The sequence below is a fragment of the Sitodiplosis mosellana genome, unplaced genomic scaffold, assembly GCF_009176505.1.
Source record: "Sitodiplosis mosellana isolate CC-2019 unplaced genomic scaffold, AAFC_SMos_1.0 Smas_scaffold_30, whole genome shotgun sequence".
NCBI lineage: Eukaryota > Metazoa > Arthropoda > Insecta > Diptera > Cecidomyiidae > Sitodiplosis > Sitodiplosis mosellana.
Genome location: NW_022595272.1, coordinates 2197135 through 2222921, shown reverse-complemented (window position 1 = coordinate 2222921; position 25787 = coordinate 2197135). Strand labels below are relative to the sequence as shown.

Sequence of the window (25787 nt, the reverse complement as noted above, 5' to 3'; positions counted from 1 at the left end):
GGAGTTGACTGTGATTTCAAGCAAGAATTCGGATGTTGTCCTCTTCAATACAACGTGGTTGTAGCTGTACAAAACCATAAACAGCTAGTTATAAACGTATTTTGGTCACATGGTTTGTGTTGGCACACATTTTTTACTCCTGCCATTTCACACATGTACGCACGCACGCACTCGCACACACACACACACACACACACACACACCTTAACGTTCTATGTCAAAAATCACATATGCGTTGCCTTTGCGTTGACCCGGCTCACATTTGTTAAATATGCGTATTTGCCGTCAATGGAGCAATTAGGTCATAAACGTGTTTCACTGCATTTCTCCTATCCTTGTTTTGGTACTCTGTTTCAGGCAGATTTTCCTTTTGCCAAATATTATTGCTCTAATCAGTGCTGGCTTCCGAGAAATGATTGAGTTGTTTATGGGGTGAGATGCGTAGATTTGTTTGGTATCTTTGCTGGACACTTTTTTTTCTCTCTATTCTCTCTTTTGAAAATTCGTCACTTTTTTTTGCTGTTTGGCCATTCTCCTGCGTTTACTCCCATTGAATGTTGCATGCAGTTCGGAAACAGTAAAATTCAGACCATATATGATGGTTGTCATTGCGCTGGTTTTTTTTTTTTCATTTTGTTTCTTTTTCACTGGAAAAAAAAAATCAAAATTCTATTCATTATTTATTGTGGGTTAAATTCCTGTGTCTCTATGTGTGCAATTTGGGCTCTTTCGGAACATTTTAGCTTGCAAACGAACGAATTGATGTTTTGTTCTTAAATTACTTAATTTATGACAGTGAGGATGGAGTTGTGCAAAATAATCCGGTGTACTGATAAGACGCGGAAGATCAAAGGAGCACAAGGCTCTCTGACAAAAGTCGCAACAACAAATTTCGTCGTTAAAATATTCTCAGGAAAGAAAATTGAGAATTTAAAAAGATGTTTCTTGGGTTCAACCATCAACGGCCAATCCAAAAAAAAAAATGAGAACGAGTTAATCATTGTCAAGTCCAATTGTTACTCATCGTGAAATAAATCTCAGTCATGGATTCGCAAATAAAAGTAACAACATTTTGCCTACCTAAACCAAACACTCTCCTCTTGCTTCTATTATCGTGTTCATACACACAAAGGCCACATAGAAAACAAAAAGTGAGTTCACTGTTCGACAGCAATACATTTAGGTCCATTGACGGACAACGATTAGTTCCTTCTCGGAACTAGGTTCTGTCAATGTGTGCGGATATTCTCCCTGTACACACAACATTTTTTTTTTTTTATTACTTTATGAATGGTTGTTGCAATGGTCAGCGTGTTAACACATTCATACAACAAAGAAAAAACTATCTGATTTTTTTGTTTCTGATGCCGTTTACCTTTTAGATGTTTATCTACTCGTCGTCAAGTTGAAGAGAACAAATAAATATTGCACAGATTTTTGGAATGAATTTTTTCGTGTGTAAAAATGACTGAAAAAGAACGAAGAAAAATAATATTTCGCTTGATTTGGTGTAAAGACCCGGTATTTGTTCGTTCAAAAATTATATCAACCGTTTGAACAAAGCATGTTGATTTATTTATCAAGTACGTGCTTAACTAACAAGACATTAAGTGACTTCTTTCATCGATGCAATTTCGAATGAACGTTGGACAATCTCTTAATAATCATATGTCTAGAAAGAAATCCGCTCGAGGATACTTCACTTCGCCACCGTATGATTACCGAATGATGGAAGGAGAGAAAGATTCATGACAAGTGCACAAGTGCACGCAACGCAATTATTACTTTTTTTTTTTTTAATGTGAACAATTATAATTTATACATATATTTCGAACAAATGAGTACGTGTGATAGTGTAATTTGTTTTAATATCGCAGCAAAACATACAATTTAGTTTCATGATATTTTATCGCCCTAATGAGCATCAATTCTTACATACATTAATTACATTGTTTTTTTTTCCTTTGCATGTATTTATTCAATTTTTTTTTCAATTTTAAATTATCCTTAATTGCACCGACTTCTGGTATTTCAAGTGTTGGCTGTTTTTTCCGCATTTTATAAATGGGCGAGAAATCGGGACGGTGTACAGTTTAAATTTGTGAAATTGTGACCCAAAATCAATGATAACGAATGAAAATTGAGAGAGAAAAAGAAAAAACGAAACAAAAGATATATGTTTAATCAATTAGGGGCTAAATTTTTAATAGTTTTCTAAGTTTGTACATAAAATAAATTACAAGAAATTATAAAAAGAAATAATAATAAGTAAAACACAAACATTTTGCTTTATAAATAATTATGTCTATTGTACAAAATGAAAATCTACCGAAATTAGTGAACTTTTAGTCTTTTTAGCAGAGGGGAAAAATTTCGAAGAGTTAACATGAAAATAGAGTACGGCAATCGTTATCACAGCTTGAACCTTTTCAATAAAAACCACATTTTTTGGAAATAAATTGTTGTGTTTTTCTACAGTCAAGATCACATCGACTGAATTCATAATTTTCCAATTTTTTTTTCTTGTCATTGTTGAAAGGTCAAGCAATTTTTGGCAATTATAAATTAACGTGAATCTTCACAAAGTATAGTCCTAATTAAATAAATATTGGATTTAGAATCAAATAAGCTCAACGATTGAAACGATTCAACATTCCGTCGATGGAACTTATTTGACTAAATCTTAAGTATTTTAACGCCATTTTTGAACGTGATTTCATTTTGTTCAACACTAAATAAATTTCAATAGATTTAATTTAATTTTCAATACTCTTATGTTATCGTTTAATTTCACTGGATTCATTGTATTTGTTAATATAAATTATTAAATAATGTTTGTAATATTTATCAACTTAGTTGTGTCCAGTGTGTGAAAATTGGATTGAACATCGTTATGATTATAAATAATAAGGAAAATGTTTAATGAATTTATCGAAATGATTCTATTGAATTGTGGGTTATATTTACAAAAGATGCCAGTGAAACATAAAACGTAAAATCTCTTGTGTGCGAAAATGTCAATCATGATCATGAAATAAATAAATAAAAATGCTATCGAATTGTTGTTTTGTTTGGTTCAATCAAAATGAAGATGTTCGATAATGTTAAGCGCTCTAGATTTTGAGTTAGACCCAACGAAATTATAAATTAATTTAGACTAAAGTGATAAATATTTATCGCAATTGACATTCATGGAGCACACATATTGATATGAATATAATTTATATATGAATACATTTAAGTAGTTTAAGTATAATAGCATCATGTTGGGTAGGTTGTTCTTATTCTGTGTCTGTGTCTGTTTTTTTTTCTTCCAATGGAATTCTGGCAATTATTATCGTTAATTAATGATAAATGAACTTTGTTCAATATTTGTTTTGAAAGTGTCTATTTCAATGCGTGCCACCAGTGCATCGCCGAAATGTGTGCTTTCGATTGGATTTTTGCGCTCAAAAAAAGTTTTAAAAGTATAGCGCCAAATCAAATATCTTTAGATATTTTCTAGAATGATGTTGACAACTTCGTTGATGTGCTCCAATTGATTGATGTATTCCCGGAAAATGACCCAATCGTAGAAACTGGAATTTGGCGCTTTGGAGCTGCGAATGTTATGTGGATTCAAAACGACGATTGGTGCGCCCAATTTGTGCAAAGCCGTTCGAATTTCGCACAAAACCATTTGTGCATTGGTTTTAGCACGCGCAAACACCTCATACAATGGATTGTATTTCTCCAAATCCATTGTTGATCGCTTGGTATTGTGGTCGTCGAGAACATTATGAAATCCGATCATCAACAGTTGGAAACGTTCATCACAATCTTGTAGCAGTTTGGACAATCGTTCAATCAACAATTTTCTCATCTGTTTTCAAAGGAGAGAAAAAACGAGAAATTAGAATGAATTTTTGATTACAAAAATGAATCCGTTTTTCTCTTTCCACAAAATACTTACAGCTTCAATATTGAATTTTCTTGCTGGGGCACGGAAATGTTCGCCTTCTGATTCTGGAACGGATTGGCCAAATTCTTTGGACAATTTACCTCGTGGATACAACCATTCTTGCTCCATGATTCGCCATCTATAATGGAAATCTTCGACGCTTGTGTCTTCAGTGATTTTCAGCTATAATTCAAAAGAACAAAAGAAACAATATTTCATTAGTAACGGAGGTAAATGGTCTTTTGTATTAACTAATAGCATATAGAAAACTTTAAAGCGTAAGGTGATAGAAATTCATGCACGTCATCATCAATGACGCTTCACAGCCAATGACACAAGCAACCAAAATGAATTTCGTAAGTTAGTATGTAAAATAAGCAGAAAAGCAAATGGTAATGTAACAGACAATCAATGACAAAATCAATGGGCGAATGTCATCAATTCATCGCGAAATGTCATCATTTCGCTGAATCTTTTGATGACATCTTTTTATGCTACGTCATTGAAGATCTGTTTTATGTTTGACCAAAAAAAAGTTTGTCGCAAAACATACGGATAAATGCAAACATTCATGCTTTGTTTTGTTTGTATTTCATATCCTATATATTTTAATTAAAAAGTGGTAAGCTTTTGTACTAATATTTATTTTCTAGTTTAATGTTTGTTCGGTGGGTCGTGCCACGCCACTGAATGAAATAAATAATATAGAGAGAATTGCCAAATCCAATAAAGTTCCATGTACATGCAATGAATAGAAGATAGAACAGAGAAATGCGAGATGTTGAATGAGAAAAAAGACCGTGAATAATGATAAATGGCCCAGTACCACAATGAAAGAAAAATAAATGAAATCGAAAACAGTATGAGAATGAAGCCAGTTAACGCCACAAATGAATGCTCTTTATTTGTTTTGTCGGTTAAAGCGTGTGAGACTTAGAATGAATTGAATTATTATATGCGCATTTTGCCCAATGAAAAAGCCACCGAAAAGCGAATTAACACACAAAATATAATCGCAATTCGAATAATTCACCTTTTGTTTGGTATTGTTTTGGGGATGATCTGGATAGGGGCAAAGGGATATCTACAAGAAAGAGACATCACGTTAAACAAGCACATCTAAAGCAAAATTATTGACAACTATTGCTGTGTTTCTTCATTATTCTATTTTTTTTTTTCTTTCGTTCGTTTTTTTTTTTCTCTGTGTTTCACAAGTGTACAATAATCAACAATTTGGACAAACAACGGAGGAAGGAAACGTGTAACCGACGAATGATGTATGTAATTTACACTGAAAAAAAAATTAAAATAAAGCAGCAAACTTGCAAGTGTGAAGTACAAGTTGAATGAAACTCTGCCGATTTCAAAATATTGAGACAGATATCGGTGTAACAAGTGACGCGAACGCTACATAATACACAAAACACAGCAGATAATAATGAATTGAATGTTCAAAAATTACCATGCACATAAGCACACCGGCAATCATTTTTTCACTAAATAGGAAAAGAATGCACAGACACAGTGCATGGTGATGTAGTGAGTGAGTGAGTGAGTGAGTGAGGGGAAAAAAATGTGAAAGAATCAGTCACAAAAGGCCATACTATTGACACAACAAACCCGTTTGGGTCAATATTCATGATTCTAATCGACAACATTGTTGACAAGCTCATTTCTCTCTATGTCCAATGTTCATTTTCCTGTGCGCACACAAACACGCGCGCGTTTGGGAGAGCTAGTGCTTGCGCGAAAATCAACAAACACCCAAACGACATGTAATGAATGCATAACATTATTACATCAAACAACAAATTTGTGAGAAATGCAAGTAAATACGAGCGGTTCTGAACTTTTTGTACAAGAAAAAAATTTATTCAGTGCAATGACACCGTATGCATTGCAAGCAAACCTACAGATGTTTTTTTTTTTCTCTTCTCTTCATTGAGTCTTTCTGTTTTTTTCTTCTATGTGTGACAAAGTGAACAACGCTCCGGAGAAAGGAAAACTGAAAATGTCCGAATCTCATACGCAATTAGTATTCCAAGCGTAGTTTGTTATTTTATTTCCTTTTCGGTGTGCATTTGTCTAGCGACACATTTCACGGAGTCTTCTTCTTCTTCTTCTTCTTTCTGTTTCAATTCATCAATTAGTTTCAATCGATTTAAGTGCAGATTTGTGAACGTGCCAATGATTGCATTTCCATTTATTGAAATGATTTCGAATGTACAGAATTGCTTATTGTTTCAACGAGCCTTCATTTTGTGACGACATTTTCAAAGACAGTGTGTCTCTGTGTGTGCAGATCAAGTTTTCGGTATTATCAGCAACGTGTTTTTTCTTAACGCCGTCGCCAAGCTGTCTGTCGTATAAATATGTAGCGTTATCGCGTTTGTGGTTTTTTATTTTCATAAAATGCTGATCAATCATCATACATAAATAACGACTTGGAATTTGATAAAGCTCAAAAAGAACGAAATGAAGTGTTCCACTTACATATTGGGCAACGTCTTGCCTGGCGATGCTTTTTGCTATAGCAGACTGTCGTTTTATCACTTGAAGAATGCCCTTGATATTGGACTCGTTGTGATCCTCTCGAGCCGGAATCTTTTCTTCGCGACACGGTGATCGTAGTGTTTCTTCTAGCGAATGATCCATGTTTGATCGGCTTCCTTGATTCTCAATTGGTTTGGCAGACACCTGATTTACTACCAATATCAGCAAACACACCACAACTATAGAACAATCTGTAACGGAGAGGAAAGATAAAAAAGAGATCAGATTAGCATACTAGGCTATAATAATGCGTAGATGTGTAAATAGATAGAATTAGTTAATCAGTTTGTAGAATATATAAAATAGAGAAAAAAAATGTGAGACTTCATTTCGCTCATTCTTCAACAGGTGATGTCAAAATTAAAAATAGAGAAAGAAAATTCCATTGGAATCATCCGAAGACATATTTCGTAGATTGAAAATTCAGATAAAATTGTTATTATAGCTATGTATTTGATTGTAGTGTTTTTGGTTGATTTTTAGGCTCATGATCGTTTTTCGATTGACCAAAGCCAATTTGCTTAGTTTTTAAAAGATCCGTATCGATAAAGTGGCTACGCCGAATGAATGGAACTAAAACACGTTAAAATAGTAACGAGATTTGTACTCACACGCACACACCACAAAGTAGTCAAGTCGGATCTCATGAATTGAATCAGAAAATCTCGGTGTCAATATTTTTAAAAGATGATTCATCGCGTACACCATACAAAGCGATACTATTTTGTGTGCGATTTGATGGCTGTTTCACACAGTAAAACAACTACAATACAAACACATGTGCCACCACTAAATTGATACGTAGTTGGACACTCCAAACATGCGTTCGAAATACGAATGCGACGACGACCACCTCTAATTGTACTATCACATGACTCTGTTTAGTTTTATAATTGTTCAATTACGTCAATCGCTGCGTGGCTGCATCGTCGTGATGATGCTGCAAGTATTTTGTTGTTCCTGTGCATGATCGTGGCATAGGTGTAAATGGTTTGTTTTTAACCGCAAATACCGTTTGTTTGGAGTTTATAATTAAAAACTGTATCGGACGACGGTGGTTGAGCAATGTTGGATTTTCCTATTGCCGAATACAAAACACCTTCGACATCAAGGTTCCAATCGAATTGAGCTGCGGCGACTCTTTTTTTTTGTTGCACCGATGACTCAATAAACATGACAACCGAACGAGCGTACACCGTAAAAAACCGTTTCGTTTGTATTTTTTTGTGTTTTTGTTCGACTCGTGTGCACTATTATGAAGCTCATTTCAATATTTATATTCGTTCGTGTAATTAATTTAACACACATCACTTTTGAAAATTTATCGTTCAATCGTAAATAATAATAATGCACATCGCAGTGTGAAATTCAACCGCACACAAGTCTATGCTTCGGATTCTGTCTCTTAAAAAGTGTCCGGCCGTTCAGAACGATTAGAGACGAGCGCTGCTTGTAACTTTACAGTTATTCTCAAGCTGGAATAATCGCTTTTGGAACGCTCATTTCATAAATCAATCAATTGATGGGCACAACAAAATGGTGCGGTTTTTATTTACAAACTTTTATTTTTAGCACATTGATTTAGGGCGTATTTTTATTTTATGCAAACACCAAAGAAATTAACAGCTAAACAGCCGTGTTAATCACATTGAACTTCAATATTTTGTAGGGAAATAACCTGTTTGCCGATTCCATTCGTCACTCGAAATTATTGGCTTCATTTAAAAAGTGGAATTTTTTCTTCGTTGTATCACAGGTGCATTATTCATTAAGAGTACCTCTCTTATTTTGCCCGTTTCGCTCCCTCTCGTCATTTTGCTCCCTCGTAGTCGCCCCAGACTGCCTGCCACTTGTTGACCGAAGTCAAGTGGATGTGTACGTAGTGTGCTACAATTGTGTGTATGTGCGTGTAAGTGTATGTTTTCGCACCCACGTAATGCTTGTGCAAGTTTTAATTAACAAGCAATTGAATCGATCATCCATGAAATGGCGTCCCACCCACACGCGTTTTGGTGGCAAAATATAATTTTATCAAGATGAACATCGTTACTTTGCCAACTGACAACAGCACCGTTCGTAAGGATTTTTCACAATTAGGAAAATTCATTTTCTAGAAAGCGTGAATAGAAATTGACTCGGATTGGCTGTCGATCATCCGACGTTCCATACTTTTTCAATTTGATGTCATTTATCTAATTTGAAACTGAATGACCTGAATATTGTAGTGCTTTGCGTGGGTTCCAACAAAAATTATTTTCCCTTTGACTGGATTCACGCAACTGTTCTCTCTCAGTGGTTTTTTTTTTTTTTTGGTCTGTTTTGACTGAACCGTCCACAGCAGCAGACAAATATTCTTAGTGGAAAAATAAATGGGAATAATTTCACACCAAAAATACCTCAATTTGGCCAATAGATAGAGCCTTGCAAAGTACGAAGAACTCAGGTGAGCTATGATATCCATGAAGCAAGCCAAAAAAGGAGAACTAATGAATGATTAAGTAAAAGTCCATTCAAACAATGGAGTTCATCCATATGTTCAGCATACGGGATAATTATAGTTCGATAATAAAATAATTTAAGGTCATTTGCCAATAAAATATTTTATGATTGCAAAACCGACAAATCCTTCTTAGAAGTTAGGATTTTTTTTTCTCGGCTATTTGATGGACATTGAAATCATTGAACACGTTTATTCCAATGCTCTTTATGCTTGCATTCGTGGGATTTGCATTTACCTGACTGAAGTAATTGTGTAAAATGGTTCTAACTTTCACTACCTGTGCCAAAAAAAGGGTGAATGCGTTTCTATGTGGTATGGCTCTGCTTAGCGGATATGCAATTCAGATTCGGTCAAAGAGTTAAACGGTCGTGTTTTAATAGTGATGGCAAAATACAAGGAGTTTATTCGGAATAAATGGACCCGTGTAAAATGGAAACAGGTATCAAAAAAAAATATCGAGAGATTTCTCTTAAGAGGTTCAACTTTGCGGGTGGATTTTGAGTTAATGAAAGGTAAAACGTCTGAATTATACAGCAAATGACTACTTCTTGACAGATGACGAGAGAGAGAGAGAGAGAGAGAGAGAGAGAAAACAGCAAATCTTCTTGTTTTTCCAATCCACAAGATCATTCATTTCTTTCGCATGAATGCACACCTCATTTAGATGCAATGAATGGTTTTATCTACCGGCAAGTATCAAAAGAAGGTACAAAAGTGAAACAATGGCAATAAAAATATTCGACTAAGTAAACAGTGCATGTTTTTTTTGTAGGTTTTTTTTTTCTGCCGTACGCATTCATAAAATGATGGTAATTATTTGCGGTTGCACGTAAAACAACAACAGATTAGTAGATTGCTTTTGTGGTTTAGCTCGTGCATCATGTTATCGTGTGCAGAGTCATTTCAAAACGTCAATTTTCATCTTAAGCGTTAGTTTGTACCATTCTCAATGAATATATGTATGTGATGATGATGATCCTGCGTCCGTTCGTACCAAATTCAGAAGCTCAATGGTTCTTCGTAACCACAATATTAACAAAAATAAATAAAATATCATAATAATGTTGCCGTTAGAAAACCGTAAAAAAGTGAAACAACCGGCCACAAACAAGAAAGTGCAAACATTTCATTTATTGCCTAAAGTAGAAGTTATTACTAAGTGTCGATATGACGAAGAAAGAAAGAAAGATAGAAAAAAATATGTATAAAAGATAGCATCGGAATTCGAGTGCCGAAAAAACAAAACGCGCGACGGAACTGAAGATCAATAAATATTTTTTTTTTGTCGCAAAAAAAAAGCGTTTGATCATAGCGGCGTTAATCCGATATACATATAAAGGACCGCTGAAGTGGTACAAAGTGTGATCACACCCCAAAAATGGGCACATTTCTTATTTGTCGCACGTAAACGATCGCCGATATCAGCCGAAGATCAAAAACATAGCGTAAAAATGTCATCAAATATTCCAAACGAAATGCACGAAATTTTGTGTTGGATTTATGGATTTTCAATCAAAACATTTACATCTCTTTCGCTCTCTCTCACCCGCTCGCTGACGACCAAACTGAATTGGTTGCGATTGAAGAAAGCCGAATGCAAACGGTTTTGACAACGAAGAATGCGTCAGGAAATATCCACGATTGATGTGGACAAAAACAATTATTGTTTTGTTGCTGTTGCTGTTATTTTGGTTTTTGTATTTCTTGGCAAACGGAATCGCGGAATATTGAATGAAATGCGTATAATTCGCATTCAGTTTTGCTTTTCGTCGAAGATCCGATTCGGTGAGTATATGAGCCAGAGAATATTTTGTTTATGTTATTCGTGCTAAGCGCAATGATTGAGTCACACTAGCGATTCAGCCCTGCCGTAGCTGTATCGTAATATACTTGTGCAAGAAAAAAAAGAAGAAGAAGCAGAGAGGTGTACGTGCGATTTCTATTGAATTTAACGTTGGCTCAGTTCCGTTTTGATGGAATTCACGGACGTGCTCACACACTTCACATTATATTGTCTTCAAACTCTTTGGTTTTTTTTTTCTGTCTTTCTCCTTTGGTAAACGGATTTTGGTTCTGCCACATAGGGACTTTTTTACACATCATCGCGAGTATGCTGTTTATTGTATTTATACTGACGGATGGCGTTTATACTACGATGACTAATAGAACGAACGAAAGAACAAATTGACGAATAACGATCGCTGCTGATCGTTGAACACAAACAATTCCAATTCGAATGTAAAATGATATTTCAAAACTTATAGCTAGCTCCGTTGAAGGATGTTAAAATGCCATTCGGTCTGATTTTGGTGATTTTCAGACGAAAAACAAAAATAAAAAAATAACGTTTTATAATGTTTCAATTGTTGCTATCAGTTGGTGATTGCGTATTACAGTTCCACATTGTCTAGCAATTCAACAACTGCAACCAGTACATGACGCGTATTCCGATACGATACGCGAAATTTTATTTCATTTCAATTCTACGTTCAAAATTATGAGTCATTATTTTGATTGTTGCCTAGATGTGTGTATAAATGTCTATTTTGTTTCCTACAATAGCATTTTCCACGAAACTTACTTGTATTTCCCATTCTTTGGGCTGTTCGATGTCTGTGAGTGTATTTGTTATGTGTGCTGTTGTTGTGTTGCTGAGTATTTTTCGACTTTTCGTCATCATTTTGGGGGAATTGTGAGCTTTCCATTCTGTTTTCATTGTTCCAATTAAAGCGACCCCGTGAACTTGTCAGACTACAGCTACTTTGATCCATATTCAATGTCGTTATTTTCTTATCACAAAGATCACTTTGTTTATTTTCGTCCCAGTTCAGAAAATAATCACAATTTGTTTGGGTGTTGATTGGGCTATGGCTTGTCCGAGTAAATCGCGGTGAAATTTTTGCTGTTGCTTCGTTTGGTGCAGTGAAACTGGTTGGATCAGGTGATGATGCTGATGTTGCGATTGGTGTATACGATCTGCGAGCCTTTATTGTTCGTGAGTATGTTGGAATAATTGTTTGATTGCGATCAACAAACCCGAATGGATATACGGCATTTGTGTTTGAGTTACTCTTATTTTGGCACATAATGTTTGAGGATAAATTTCGAGTTTTTATTCGCACGTAAAGAATTTTTTTTTTCTTCTAAATCTGAAAAATTGTTGTGATTGAAAGAAGAAAAAAAATTGACGTTAACTCAGATTCTTTGAGAATTTATTTTTCGGTTGACAACGTTAGTCAATTATTAATTTTTGCACTTAAATTTCCACATGATATTCTCGTTTTTGGATTCGTGCAAAAATCACAGATTAATTCAAGAAAAAAACCCAAAACGTTATTTTTTTACGAACGAAAAAAATTTACCACTGAATTGCAAACGACCAAAGTAATAATTGACTAACATTGTGCAATTTGATTTGGGCGCATTGGCCACACAAGAAATAAAGTGTACACACACCTGCTTGATTTCAAAAGATTTGCAGATCTTTGAAATTGGATTTATTTTAGCACTTTTATGTCACTTGATCACCACTTAAAATAATTGCCGAATTTTCGGCCACTTAACACTCGATTATCACTTGTTGCTTTTATTTATTTTATCTGTGTATGTCACACACACTTGATATTCGATCGGATGGTGCCGTGATGATGGTTTTATATTTTCTTGTCGTTTCAAAAACTCTGCTCGGTCTGTCTTGGCCGTTATCACATCGGGAGCGCAACCGTGTTCATCGAAAGCGAATCGAATTACAAATAAATTTAAGGCAATAATTATATTCTAGTTCAAGTCTTCAACTACTCCTTGTCTACACGCGTTTTATGAATAAGTTCGATTCCGATTGTCCGCTGCATATACATACATTTCTCTCTTAAACGTTCCCACATTCACGTCTCTCTTTCTGCGATACATGTGTATCACTTTGCTGTTGCCGTTGCTTTTGCCGCTTATTTATTTCATTTGTCACTCAAATATATCGATATATGTGCTGGGCAGCACAGCACACAGCAGACGTACACAGCTATCTTGATGTAGTGGTGTTGTGTGTGTGCGAAGAGAGCGAACGTACGAACCGTACGCTTGTCATACGGATGGTGAGTGTCGAATGTGTGTATTTGCTTTTGTTTCAGGCGATTTTTGTTGTGTTTGCTATTGTTGTTGTGCTGTTTTTTTTTCTTCTTCTTTCGTTTCATTCTCATCGTCAGCGCTGAGAGTTTTTACTTAAGTTGATGAGCGTGTGAGAGACACCAGATACATGTGTAGGTATTTATGAGTGATGTTACCGATCTCCGCAACGATGAAGAAGATAGCAGCAAAAAAAAAAATCAACGACACACATACACTTTACAACTCAATGACAATATCCCATTCACAGAGATGATCGATTCGTTTTTCCACCATTTAGACCAAATGGTTACTCCTTTTCTCTGTTGCGCTGGTCAATTTCATTCAACTTGTTGCTCTTTTTTAAACCATTAATTTCGAGTAAAGATCAAGATCTCTCTCTCCCTCTCCTTTTCTCTCTGTTTCAGCCAGGAACGATCAGAAAGCATATTGGTATCCTCCCATTTCTTAATAATATTTTGCACATGCAGATTCGTTGGACTTTGTTCCATCGTTCAGATTCGATGCAACGGCACCATCCACCAATTAGTACCAAAATAATGAAATACAAAAGTCGAAAAACCACACTACAAAACCGATGATCGTGAATTCGCATTGGCGTCAAATTGTGACGAAATCCCATTTTGCGCCCAATACATACACACTTACTCTGCCGATCGTTGAATAACGATGATTTTTCTGTAATTTTTATTGTTTTTAAAAAGCGAGTAATATGAAAGATTATTCTTGTCAACATTTCTTTGGAAATCATAAAACAGGGCAAAGAGAAAAAAAAAATGCATCTAATTGGCAAAAAAATAAAATTCTAAAGTGAGTGTTGGTTTTTTATGAATGAGAGATGACAATCAATGGTGCTCGTAATTACGCTGTTTACGATAAATGTTATCGCATTTTACGGCTCTTTTCAACTTTTCTAAACAATGATTTATCCACTGACGTAGCACATCCATTCATACGGCAAATAAGGAATGATAAGGAAACCATTCGAAATAAAAAAAAACGATTCGGACCATTTATTATTCGTAGATTATAAATTTTTAATTTAGAAAATCTGGTTTTTTCTTCATTCAAAAATTTCGATGACGAAAGGAACTGTTTAACAGAACGGAACGATATCGGATTAGTCACCAGCTTCCAGCCGATATTACTTGGAAACACTGCTGCCATACACACATGGTTATGACGTAAACGACGAAGTGTGTATGAGTTTTTGTTGTTGGTGCTCATTCTTGTTTCAAGTAATTTTGGTGTGAATAGGCACACGACTTGACGCACAAAGTGGATAATTATTTTTTGTTGATGCTGAATGAATAAAAGTTATTCCCTTTCAACTTGTGTCTTCGGTATATTTTGGCTCTAATTAGGTCATTTTTGGCATTCAGCCCATTATTTTGTCCCACTTGGATGCGTTAAATCCTAGTTACGTAATTTATCAAAAAGGAAAATAATTGAATCACGACATAGCTACCGTTGATGGGCAACATTTTGTTGGATCTAACAGTTTGTGCATTGTCACCCAAATGTTAAATATCTTATTGTGTCGCGACAAGATTAAATATAGTAAGCTTTCACGTAAAAAGATATCAAAAATGGTGTACATTTAAAATCAATTTCCTGTCTTGCTGCAAGCACTTGAACATATTTTCGAAACATGGAAATGTTTCATTCATCAAATGCAATTATCAGGATTGCGGCGCAAATTCCCTTACATAAACACCTATATAAAATCAATTCTATCAATGATAATTAAGAGATAATATACGTTTCAAGAGGTGATAATGACAGCGTGGTAAGACTAAATGGGCCTGGCCAAAAATGCCGAACGAACGAAAGAAATGAATGAATATTACAGAAAATCGGGTGGAGCTTCGGTATGTCTCTCTCTCTCTTTATGTACATACACATGCGGGAAACATGCTTTCCAATGTCATTGAGCCGTGTACCAAGTGAGACGCTTCGCTTCAATTCGATTCGGTTTCGAAGTCATCGACGAAATTCATTCACAATGCGAACCACTGGCACATAATGTAAACGAAGAAGGAAGGCAAACTGTGTGTAAAAACAACCAAAAACATAAAATAACATGTTCTATGTTGGTATCCGTTGGATTTTGCAGAGCGTTAAACATGCTCTCTGGTTTCGGCCTCAGTTCCAGTCGCAGTGTCTCTCTCTCTCTCTCGCAGTGGTGGCACAGCGCGATATGCGTCGTCACTCACCTGTGTATGCTGTTCGGCAAGCAGAAGAGCGGCTTCGGATCGAATGAAGAGGCACACAAACACATGCGAATCATGTTGAAATATAATACCAGTTGCTTTTGGTAGACGAGAGCATGCCAACATGCACGTATTTCAGATGGGGCATACCTGAGTATCATCATAAGGCCGAGTTGATGCTGAAATATGTAAGCGCACAGCGCACACAATCGAAGCGACGGAGTGTATCGATGATGTTGGTTCACTGGTGAACCGACAACGGATGATGATGTTAAAAATACACATTGTTGGCCAGCCGCAATGCAGCACAAGCATGGCAAACACCAACAACAACAACAACAACGGTCATTCGGTCCATTCGAACATCTGCTTTGTGATGTGTTCAATATATTTCAATTTGGACCTCGTTAGCTGCATTTGTGCAATAAACATGTATGGGTTTTTGGTGTTGAAAGATTGTGCGCGACTGTCGCTCACTTCCTGAGATACCGTTTTCGTGTCGTCGCCTTTTTGTTGTTGTTCAAAGTGGCGCATGCTGCGCTTAATTACATTTAACACATATGCATCTCTCTTGACTCAAGTCATTTGCAGTCTTCATTTCATCATTTGCTTTCGCTTTTCGCTTTTGATCTTCGCAATGAATTAGTTGCATTTTCATGTTAACAAATAAAAGATTTTGTATTTCGGCTACAGATGTAAACAGACACTACCTCCTTCTGCATGTTTTTCTGTGCCCATGAAATTCGAAAATATTTAGCGAAATTCGAAGCATGATTCGATAAATTCCCATTAATTTTGTATCCGTTCAGCCGAATTTCGGGGCTCATAAAAGAAGAGAAGTGGCGAGACGTCGGGGAAGAAGAAACGCAACAATTTCCATGAATGAAATTTCCATGAATTCGCGACAGACACTTTTCGTCGTCACGTTAATAGGTTTTGGGTCCTTTCTTTGGAAACATTGCATTGCTGGTCTTGTAAATCGGCTGGAGATCAGTGGTTTCAAAACCACTATCGCTTTCATGACGCAACTATGCCACTGTCATGTTTGCAAGCATTTCGATTTGATTCGCGCGCAAAAAAAAATTCCTGGGAAATTTGCATTGTTTTACTCGTTGAATCACACAAGTCATCACAAATGAATCATTTGGAATGGCGCACCGGACGTGATTCTGGCTGATATATTTTCCGTTTCGCTAATTTATTATGAGAATTTGTTTGTCTCGACCGACACATGAGCAAGCCAAAACATCACATTAAATTCTGTCCGATTCTAAATTTAACACGAAATGAGTCAATTCCCGAACTAAAAGCAACAATTTCGTCGGGTTTTTTTCTTCTCTGGCATAGGCAAACAAAACTATACACAGCATACATTTCACATGCGAGCGCATGTTTTGAGTGCTAATTCTGAAAATCAATCGTTTAAAATGGTTTTTATGAAATTTTTGATGGCATTTAGACTTTATCTCATCAAATCTATACGCTTTGCAGTGGGACAAAGTGTTCGAAATATTGTTTATGAAATTTCAGCCAGTTACTGCAATTTAATCTCTCAGCTGGAGCCGAAAATCATGGACGGAGTAGAAGTTTAACACACAGCATGAAAAGAAGAGTCAAACGTAAATTGTAAACGACTCGATCCTACTTATGTGTGTGTGTGTGTGTGTGTTTGTGTTTGAACAAAGGTGAAAATAGAAACAATTGAATCGGCTTGTTTGCACTTCTAAACGGATATCCATATTTTGCATATCTCTTGATTTACCATTTCGTAGAAACTTTTATTGGGATTTGTGCAGATTTCAATGCGTTTTTATGGATTTTGGAGGATTTTAAGGCTCTTTTTGAGCACTTTAAAAGATGAAATATGCAAAAGAGTTGAATTAATTTTTGAACTCTGTTTTTTTTTTAACTGAATGAATTCTCTTTGACAAACAGAAAATAGAAGCAAGTTGTGATGATTTTGTTCTATGATGACTATAGTTAGTGTCGCTCTTTTTTTTTTATTTCCAAATCTATTGTGAAGTGTTTTTAGAAAGAGTGTCCGGGCCACCGGAGAAAATTCATGAAAATCATTTGAGAAAAATGAAAAGAATTATGACAAAAAAAGCGACAGAAGAGAAAACATAAACATCTAAACATCTTCATAAGAGAAGGAGGAATGCATGGCCGCAGAGCCACACAAATGGCCTATGGATATGTCTTATTCAATAACAAACAATAGGATGATTTTCAACCATAAATTCTATGTGTTTTTCCTTTTATTTTTCTCTCTTTCTCACACACACACACACACAGACACACTTTTTTCTTTCTCATTTGCCGCACTGAAAACGAACGTTTGTTCTCGATTTTGAATAGAAGAAATTCCATAAAATAAATATTTTATTCATAAAAATGGACACAACGGCATTCCGAGAGGACGCATCTCTTTAGATTGGAAAGGCACGGTGAGTGTCAATGATGATCAATTTTTATTGAATTGTTTTGTACAGGGACGACGATACACAATAATAGACTATTTGTCGGCACTTTCTCTGTCCTTGCTCTTTCCAATCAGACACCTTTTCTATTCGATTTGATTTATATGGCGCCAATATTGTCATCCGACAAAAAAACGACGACGACGACAACAACAGCAAAATCCAGTGAACCCAATAAACGATATCAGTCGAGGTAGAGCTACAATTGATTTCTTCATTAGGTTTTTGGTCACATAGCAGCCATCGAATGTCACATAAATTCACAGCGACAATTGCTCACTTCAAAAAAAATATTTCGGGCAAACAATATAACATGGTTCTGAATAACACACACATCTGACTGTTTCGCAATGAGCTGATCTTCATCGTAGTCATAATGTGTCGCATTGCCTGCCAGCCTTTTTGAAATGTGAAATTGATCGCTCCGAAATACCCATGAGCAATATAATTATTGTTTCATCTCTTTGGCTCGCCGAGTGCCAAGCATCACATTCGAAGCCAATATGATTCATTGGGATAGAAATCAAAGGATGCGTACAATAAACAGAACGGAGAAAAAATCGTCGCAAGAGAGAAGACAACGAACGAGTACAAAAATGCATATGCCTCCCAATTCGCAGTGCATTCCGATGCGTATCGCATTCATCTCTTAATTTGCAGCTACAATTATACGGCACTCAGATGCGCAGCCATACATATTCGTATGCCAAGAATCGTTGGTCAAGCCACCAATCCGCATCGAATGAAAATACAATATCACTTAAATGCGCACCGTTGCTCTTTTTCCTTTTCATTATCGCATTGAATGCGAAAATCCGAACTTATCTCCACGCATTTACTTCGCATTCGGTTTGTCGTCGAAAATACTTTCTGTTGCCGTTTTTGTGCCATTCGTCGCATCGTTCAAGCGCGCACAACATTCCACGATCAAAATCAATCGTTTCACTTATGTAATTATTTGCATCATTTCAAAATTCCAACGGCGACAAACCGATGAAAAACGTTGTAAAATAAAAGAGTCGAAACAATGTCTGATACACAGAGGCTTAACAATACACGAAACGACGCATGGCATTTACATTGACAGCATACACACATTTCCTTGATAAACTAAAAAGCAAAACAACAGACACAAAAAAAAATTAAGTTGTTTAAATTCAATTCGAATCGAACAAGCGTAGAAATAGTCATAATCTGCGCTTAAATGAAAATAAAAATATTTGCGGTTTTTGATGACATTGTTAAATTTTTATGATTCGCATTTTTCTCGGTCACATTACAGTTTTTTTTTTCTTCTTTGGCATGTACATTGTGCCTCTTTCGACGCGTGAGTTCTTTCGGTGTGAGTATGACGATTTCATGATATCGCGTAAATTCCTCTGGGCCATAAACGATGTCGGTGGCCGGCAATTGAGCGTCGGTTAAATCAATCAATTTCTTCCAAATGCTTATGAATCATAAATGCATTTCTGTTTATCCGCAAATTCAGTTTAAGGAGCCGTTTGTCACTTTGATCAGTTGGCCAAATTCATTTTCGCAAACTCGATTGTAATGAGATGATGATGAAAGTTTAAAGCATTTCAACCAAATTTAGTAGCAAGTGAAATACCAAATTCAGTCATTGAACCACATAACGCTAGTCTTTTGTGATTTTCGATTGTTATTTGAAGAAAAAAAAAACACGTTTAACATAAATGCGTGTCTGTGAATAGTTTGAAGATTTGTGCGGTCATTTCAAGAAAATAAGTTAGAAGAACTAAAGTTCATTGTATACTATGCTGGTATAATGCTAAAATCCCCGCTGATTCTATCTATTGGAACAGTTTTCGTTGTCATCGATGCTATTTATGGATCAGTCTATTTACGCATTTTTGGTGTATATCGCCGGTAGCAAATCAACCGCTAAATATTAGCTGACAATTTGTTTGTTTGTGTTCATTTCCAAGTCAACAATTTTAAGCCAGTCCAATTTTGTCGATTTTCGAAATCAGGATTAAGTGTGAATTTTATGAAGTGTTTTCATTCAACAAAAATGGCACCGCTCAAATCGATTTGGCCAATAAATGACGTTATTATTTCGGTATGTTTCATTCTTCTTCGTTGGCTTGTAATTAGTGCAATGATTGTTTTTTTTTTTTTGGATACATCATATATCATCAGCAACAAAATAGGCGGCGAATCAAAAAGATCCGAAACGAAAGTTTATCGAATGGAATGCAATCGAAACGAAATAAACAACTATTCATATAAACAGTGATGCATCACAACATTGTGCGATCGAAAGAAGTCCCCTTTCGTTGGTAAAAGTGATGTGTTTTTTGTACATAAAAAAAATGGTTACTCACTCTTTTACGCCTTCAGCAATTCTGCAAAGAAATACAAGAAAAATAGAATTTAGTAATTGAAATAACAATGCTCAAAATATTTACGAAATCCCGAAAAAAGTACCCTGACGTAATTAAAAAGAGTCTATTTTCACCGAATAATTGCGTGGTTGAACAAATACAAATTGTTGTGCAAGAAATAAATAGAATTCGATTATTTGTACTGCTGGTTTATTTCATGACGGCATTAATTAAACCGGAGAATTCATGTGAACGCCATGGCGTCACCAAAACAGTTGGTTGAAAAGATCTGCGGAAGGTGTCATTGCAATGACGACTGAAAATTAATGACGTCTCTTCTATTCGGTAAATAATCTGTTTTTGAAAACAACAACAACAATTCCCAAATCAACATTTTTATTTTTGTATGGAAATATTTCGCTGTAACAAAAGATAAACAGCTTCGATAGCAACAGACGCCCATCTGCGCTTCAAAAAACTCGACTTTGTATTTAAAAATGAAAGTAAATACAAATAAAACGACACGTTTAACAAAATCAATAACAAAATGATTGAAAAATCTGATCGTTAGGAGGAACTGTTTCCGATCATGATTTTATATCATTTCATCTCTTCTTTTCGAACATTTTAAATACCGATTATTTAATGTCTTTATGTTTCTGACCCAGAAAAAACGCGTATAAACCTTTTATCATTCATGTTTTTTCTTCTCTCTCCCTCTCTCTCTCTCTCTCTCTCTCTCTCTCTCTCTCTCTCTCTCGTGCAAAACGAATGGTGAGCAAAGGCAACAAATGTATGCATGGCAATTCTACGGACGCGGTAACGAGAAATGAAGCGTCGATTCAAGGAATTGCACACAAATTTCTGTGAATATACACAATCAAGTTTTTGTTTTGGCGCTGAACTAATGTGATCAAACTAGATGTGTGCTGCTTTTTTTGTTTATTCAAAAAGACTCTCTCGATTTGGCAGGTAGTTGTTGTAAACTGGCGGCGACATTCCAACGGCTATGAGTAAGTGGGTATGATGATTTTCACGCAGCTGACTCATTTTTACATCACTTACAATTATACAACTATTACAGTTTGGGAAAATACCACATGCATTGAGTAGTGATTAATCATGTGAAGCATGTACATACATTATGCGCCAAATAAAAAAAATGCGTAGAGTAGAAGAAAATGAGTCAAGCAAAAAAAAACTTAAAATCTAATCGTTCCAAAAAAGATTCCTTCATCGAATGAACTTGTTCAACCGTTTGACTAAGCTTATCGTTCGATGCTTATGTTTCCAATTAATAAAATTTATGCAAACATGTTGCTGCGATCGGTTATCACATCTAACAGGTATGGAAGCCAAATATGGTCGAAAAAAATCCGCGAAGAATGTAAAGGAGAATTTTTTTTCCAAGAAATTTAAATAAATCCAGTTTTTGTGATGAAATTCGTCAATCGCTACACACAGAAAAGAATCCCCGGAAATTTTGGGTGTTCGCCGTAAAATTTGACATTTATATATAAATTTCTATATACATTTTACCGGCAACACTTCAATTTTCCGGGCGATGACATATTTTTGAACATTTTATCAAATACTATATATATTTTACCGCTTGAAATGACAGATGGCGCTAATTTCTGTTGGAATATTTGAAATTATGTCATCGCCCGGAAAATTCAAGTGTTGCCGGTAAAATGTACATAGAAATTTATATATAAATGTCAAATTTTACGGCGAACACCTTAAATTTCCGGGGATTCTTTTCTGTGTGTAGTGAATGCTTATCTGAATAGTTCTGAATTTGAACAAAGCATTTTTTAAATAAAGATCTGGCTCCTTACTCCATCAAAATCAATCACTATGTGAACAAAATAGTATCATTTGCATTAATTAATAGAATTTACAACGGAAAACCATAATTGATTTAACAAAAAAAAAAACTTGATAACGTGATTTGATATTTGGCTCCAAAATAAAAAAGTGCCGACACGTTGAAACGCCGGTAAGCGAAATACATGCGATAACAAATGGTGACATAATAATTCCATATGATATGGAATCTGGCATCGTCAAAGTGTGTCTATATTTAATGTGTTTACTCGGAAAGCGGTAATGGGCAGCCGGGAATTGGTGCTTATAAACCAATCAGATTAAGTCAGTGGAAGAATCCATCAAATGATGATCAAATCAAAATTTGCTGTCAGAGGAAAGTGAATAACTTCGTTAAAGCGTTATCTATAAATGCTTAATGTTTTGAGTGTGACACGCGTATGACAAAATTAAGCAATAACCATTAATTACGTCACAAGTTCAATGTATAGCGAAGGCTGAGCCCGTCTTCGAATATGTGGCACACGCCACATCTGATGACGAACCTACATTCAATACTATGACGATAAATTTAAATAGAGCATGAAAGGGGTGATGATTCATGCGTCGGAATTTCTACTCGATGCTGAGCGAACGAATGAACGAACGATCGAAAGAGTGAAAAATTGAAAGATTCGACTTCATTGTCGATGCGAATAAAAAGCGAATGCAAACAAACAACAACAATAATGAAAACACTTGAACATGTATCCAAATAAGGTCATACGCTGTTCGTAGCATGTGTAGCGTAAATGAATGCACATTAAAAACGAATAAAAGCAACCGAGTCACTGTTGACGTCATCAATGGCTTTTCAATAAAACCTGAACAGCCAAACAGCAAATTCACGAAAGTCTTTTTGCAACATCGGCCCCGTAAAATCGACTACACATGCGAATTGGCCGCATCGTTATTACCTATTTGCCACTACACATGTGCGACTGTGTATGGTAGCGTGCGCACCGGCGCGTCCCGTTAGCTTCTGCTATGAAGCAGTAAAATTATACGCGCACAAATTACCGGCGACGCAAGCGACTTTCGAAGCCGAGACTACGGATTCGACGCATCGCTACGTCATCGATAATTTCCCATTAGATTTGACGCGAATCTATTGCGGCGCAGCAGCGGCTGATGTTGTCGTAGGTCAATTTCATTGCCAGCTTAACTGCTTTGCACCAACGATTTATTTTAGTTTACTCTCGCTATTTGTAAATCATGCAGTACAAAGTACAATCGAATGGAGCCGCTTTGAAGCGGGAATCCCCCAAAAAATGTGAGAGGAAGCGCATATCCACGTTACTCGGAATCCTGTCACGCTCTCAACATTTTTATTACAACACTTGACTAATTAGTTCTTCGTTCAGGTGAGCGTAACAAATGCGTGCTTTACGTCATACGCCGGACTATATGACTAATGCTCAAATAAAAGGTCCATTTACAGATAATTAGCGAAAAATTAATGAGTGATTTCATGAACTAGTTTGAAATTTCTGTTAGTCAAATGTCCAATTTTCAATCGATGATATTTTTTTTTCCTTCCGTTGACGTCACATGGTACAGTTCTGCTCATCGAAGAAACAATTTCTAAAAGTTTTCAAAGGTGGGTGCCAATAATTCCTGTGGACGATTCGAGTCGTCCACGTTATTCCATTCTACTTAATTCCATCTAAATATAGTTGGATTTACGGTTCATGCGACTCTCACTTATAGTTCGTAGCACGAGCCGTTTTATAAGAGCAACAGTGGCACAACAGAATCCTAGCAACTGATTAGGCTGATTTCTTGCTGCAATCAGATAGAATAATTTCCTTTCAAATGAGCTCATTTACTGGTATGCCTTTTCCGCTTCTGATTATTTTAATACAATTCCTCGGTAATTTGCGACTTTCTCTATCTTCCGCCCTCTCTGTCTCTCGCTCTCGCTTTCGCTATCTCTATCGCTATCTCTCCATCTTTCTGCCGATTTTCATGCGTACGACGAATCAGTCGATAGCACAACTTGTTGTGTGACACATAAAAGTTTAAAAATACTATCCAATCAATGTATTTTTAGGAACCATTATTATCTGTTGCCTGCGACTATTTGTTTTGTTTCAGCTAATGAGCAATGCAAAAAATAAATGTGCTCCATTTTTATAATATTTAATATAACTGGCATTTTTATGTGGGCTGTGTGCACTGTCCAAACAAACACTTCCACACATGTGTGTACATATTTGAAAAAAATAATGAGTAATTTCGCAAGATATTTTCAAGTAGTAATGAGTTTCAATGTAAGGCATCTGTAATACAAAAACCATGATATCAGCGCTATTTTCTCTGCTGTGATTAGAGGTGAATGGTGTGATTTTCGAGAATTTATGAACATAAAATGAGTTCATTTGATAAAATTGAACAACGCTTTGCTTCAAACATTTTATCAGCACAAGGTTCGTTTATTCTCTTTCTCTTGTTGATTCGATTAATTAGAACTCTCTTAACAACACAAATACGTACAAATACGCTTTGTTATCTGATTAAAAAAAAATGTTGACAAATTCCAACGATGAAATCATAACAAAAAAGATCGGAAACAATCCTAATCTATTCAAAATTTCAACGGTAACCATAGAAAAAATTATTCAAAATTCACGTTCCCAGCATTCGAAGTGTGTAAAACATACAGTCAGTCTAATGATCTCAACATGAGTGTTATTTTTAGCGCACATGTGCGCCACTACGTAAGCTATTCAACGTAGCTATCATATCAACAAGCCGAAACTCATTATCGTACGAGCGCCGTGTGTTTAAACATGTACACACACACAGCGATGCCCCGAAGAGTGAGCACACGATGTGAGCACAAACTCATTCAATGTGCTTTTATACCTCGATTGTGATTGTGTGCATGCATTCGCGTCATCGTTTTCACAATTATAGCAATATACATTCGGCGGACCCGATCATGCGTGCATGTGTTGAAGCGAAATCGAACCACATCATTCGAAAATCTTTCTGAATATTTGTATAAACAAATAGAGAAAGAGACACACGATTAGTATACATACATTCACAAGCGAACGATTGTTGTTTCGGCCGAAAGCCTGTTTTTTCGGTACTCCACTTAAATGAAATGTAGAAATGGAGAGAGAGAAAAAGTCCAAGTCAAGAGAAATTCTTTCCGTCTAATTCAATTTGAACTTTTAAGATGACATAATATTCGGGTTGGCCCACTCACCTGTGCGTTGACTATGAGATGTGTTAATCACAACGTGATCACGCGTCTTTGTGTTGGTAGAATTCTGGTTTTTTCCTTCTTCACTTGTCTTTTTATGTATTCGTATTGCGTAGTGAATTTTTCGGTATCTTATTACCAAATAAGTTCACAATCTTAGCCCGTTTAACGCAAATCTACGTAATTTTATCGAAAAAAAAAACTCTTTTCTAATCAAATCACTTCAATGTTTTCCAATGAAATCCACACGACAACAGATGACTTTCAATTCAAAACCCGAATATTATGCTGCACTCACGGTTTTCTATTCGCAAATCAAGTTCATTGAAAACTTATGCTTTCGATCATTCGATCCAAAATTTGAGCAATTTCCGATTGGCTACGTTTGTACGATTCCAAAGCACACAATTCTCAGAAAAATGATCAGCTCAAACGAGCTGAGCTGAATTAAACCAATAAAACACGGTAAGAATGTATGTTAATGAAACGAGAAAAAAAAAAACGTTTCAGTGAGTACGAACACCTATTAACTGAATTGAATTTCACTGACT

At 35.8% G+C, this 25787-nt stretch overlaps 1 protein-coding gene across 4 annotated transcripts; it reads right to left on the bottom strand.

The window, feature by feature from the left end:
* Window positions 1-2175: 2175 nt before the first annotated feature.
* Window positions 2176-25787, bottom strand: LOC129568967 (uncharacterized). Of its 4 annotated transcripts, none has more exons than XM_055447313.1 (6): window positions 25240-25787; window positions 20154-20174; window positions 6434-6684; window positions 4974-5024; window positions 3953-4123; window positions 2176-3862 (listed from the first exon to the last, which is right to left on the bottom strand). In XM_055447313.1, the coding sequence occupies exons 3-6, from the start codon at window positions 6593-6595 to the stop codon at window positions 3491-3493; spliced, it is 756 nt and encodes a 251-aa protein (XP_055303288.1). In that variant the 5' UTR covers window positions 6596-6684; window positions 20154-20174; window positions 25240-25787; the 3' UTR covers window positions 2176-3490. The 4 variants fall into 4 exon arrangements, with proteins under 4 accessions (XP_055303288.1, XP_055303284.1, XP_055303286.1 ...); XM_055447309.1 differs by lacking the exons at window positions 20154-20174; window positions 25240-25787 and adding exons at window positions 11575-12142; window positions 12450-12932; XM_055447311.1 differs by lacking the exons at window positions 4974-5024; window positions 20154-20174; window positions 25240-25787 and adding exons at window positions 11575-12142; window positions 12450-12930.

Bases quoted from the DNA above. Each gene is read 5' to 3' on its own strand.
- LOC129568967 (XM_055447309.1), bottom strand. From the start codon at position 12,079: ATGTGCCAAAATAAGAGTAACTCAAACACAAATGCCGTATATCCATTC. The intron at 4,124-4,973 runs GTGAATTATTCG...TTTGAATTATAG, and splicing joins AAAACAATACCAAACAAAAG to CTGAAAATCACTGAAGACAC. The intron at 3,863-3,952 runs GTAAGTATTTTG...CTTTGAAAACAG, and splicing joins GAAAATTCAATATTGAAGCT to ATGAGAAAATTGTTGATTGA.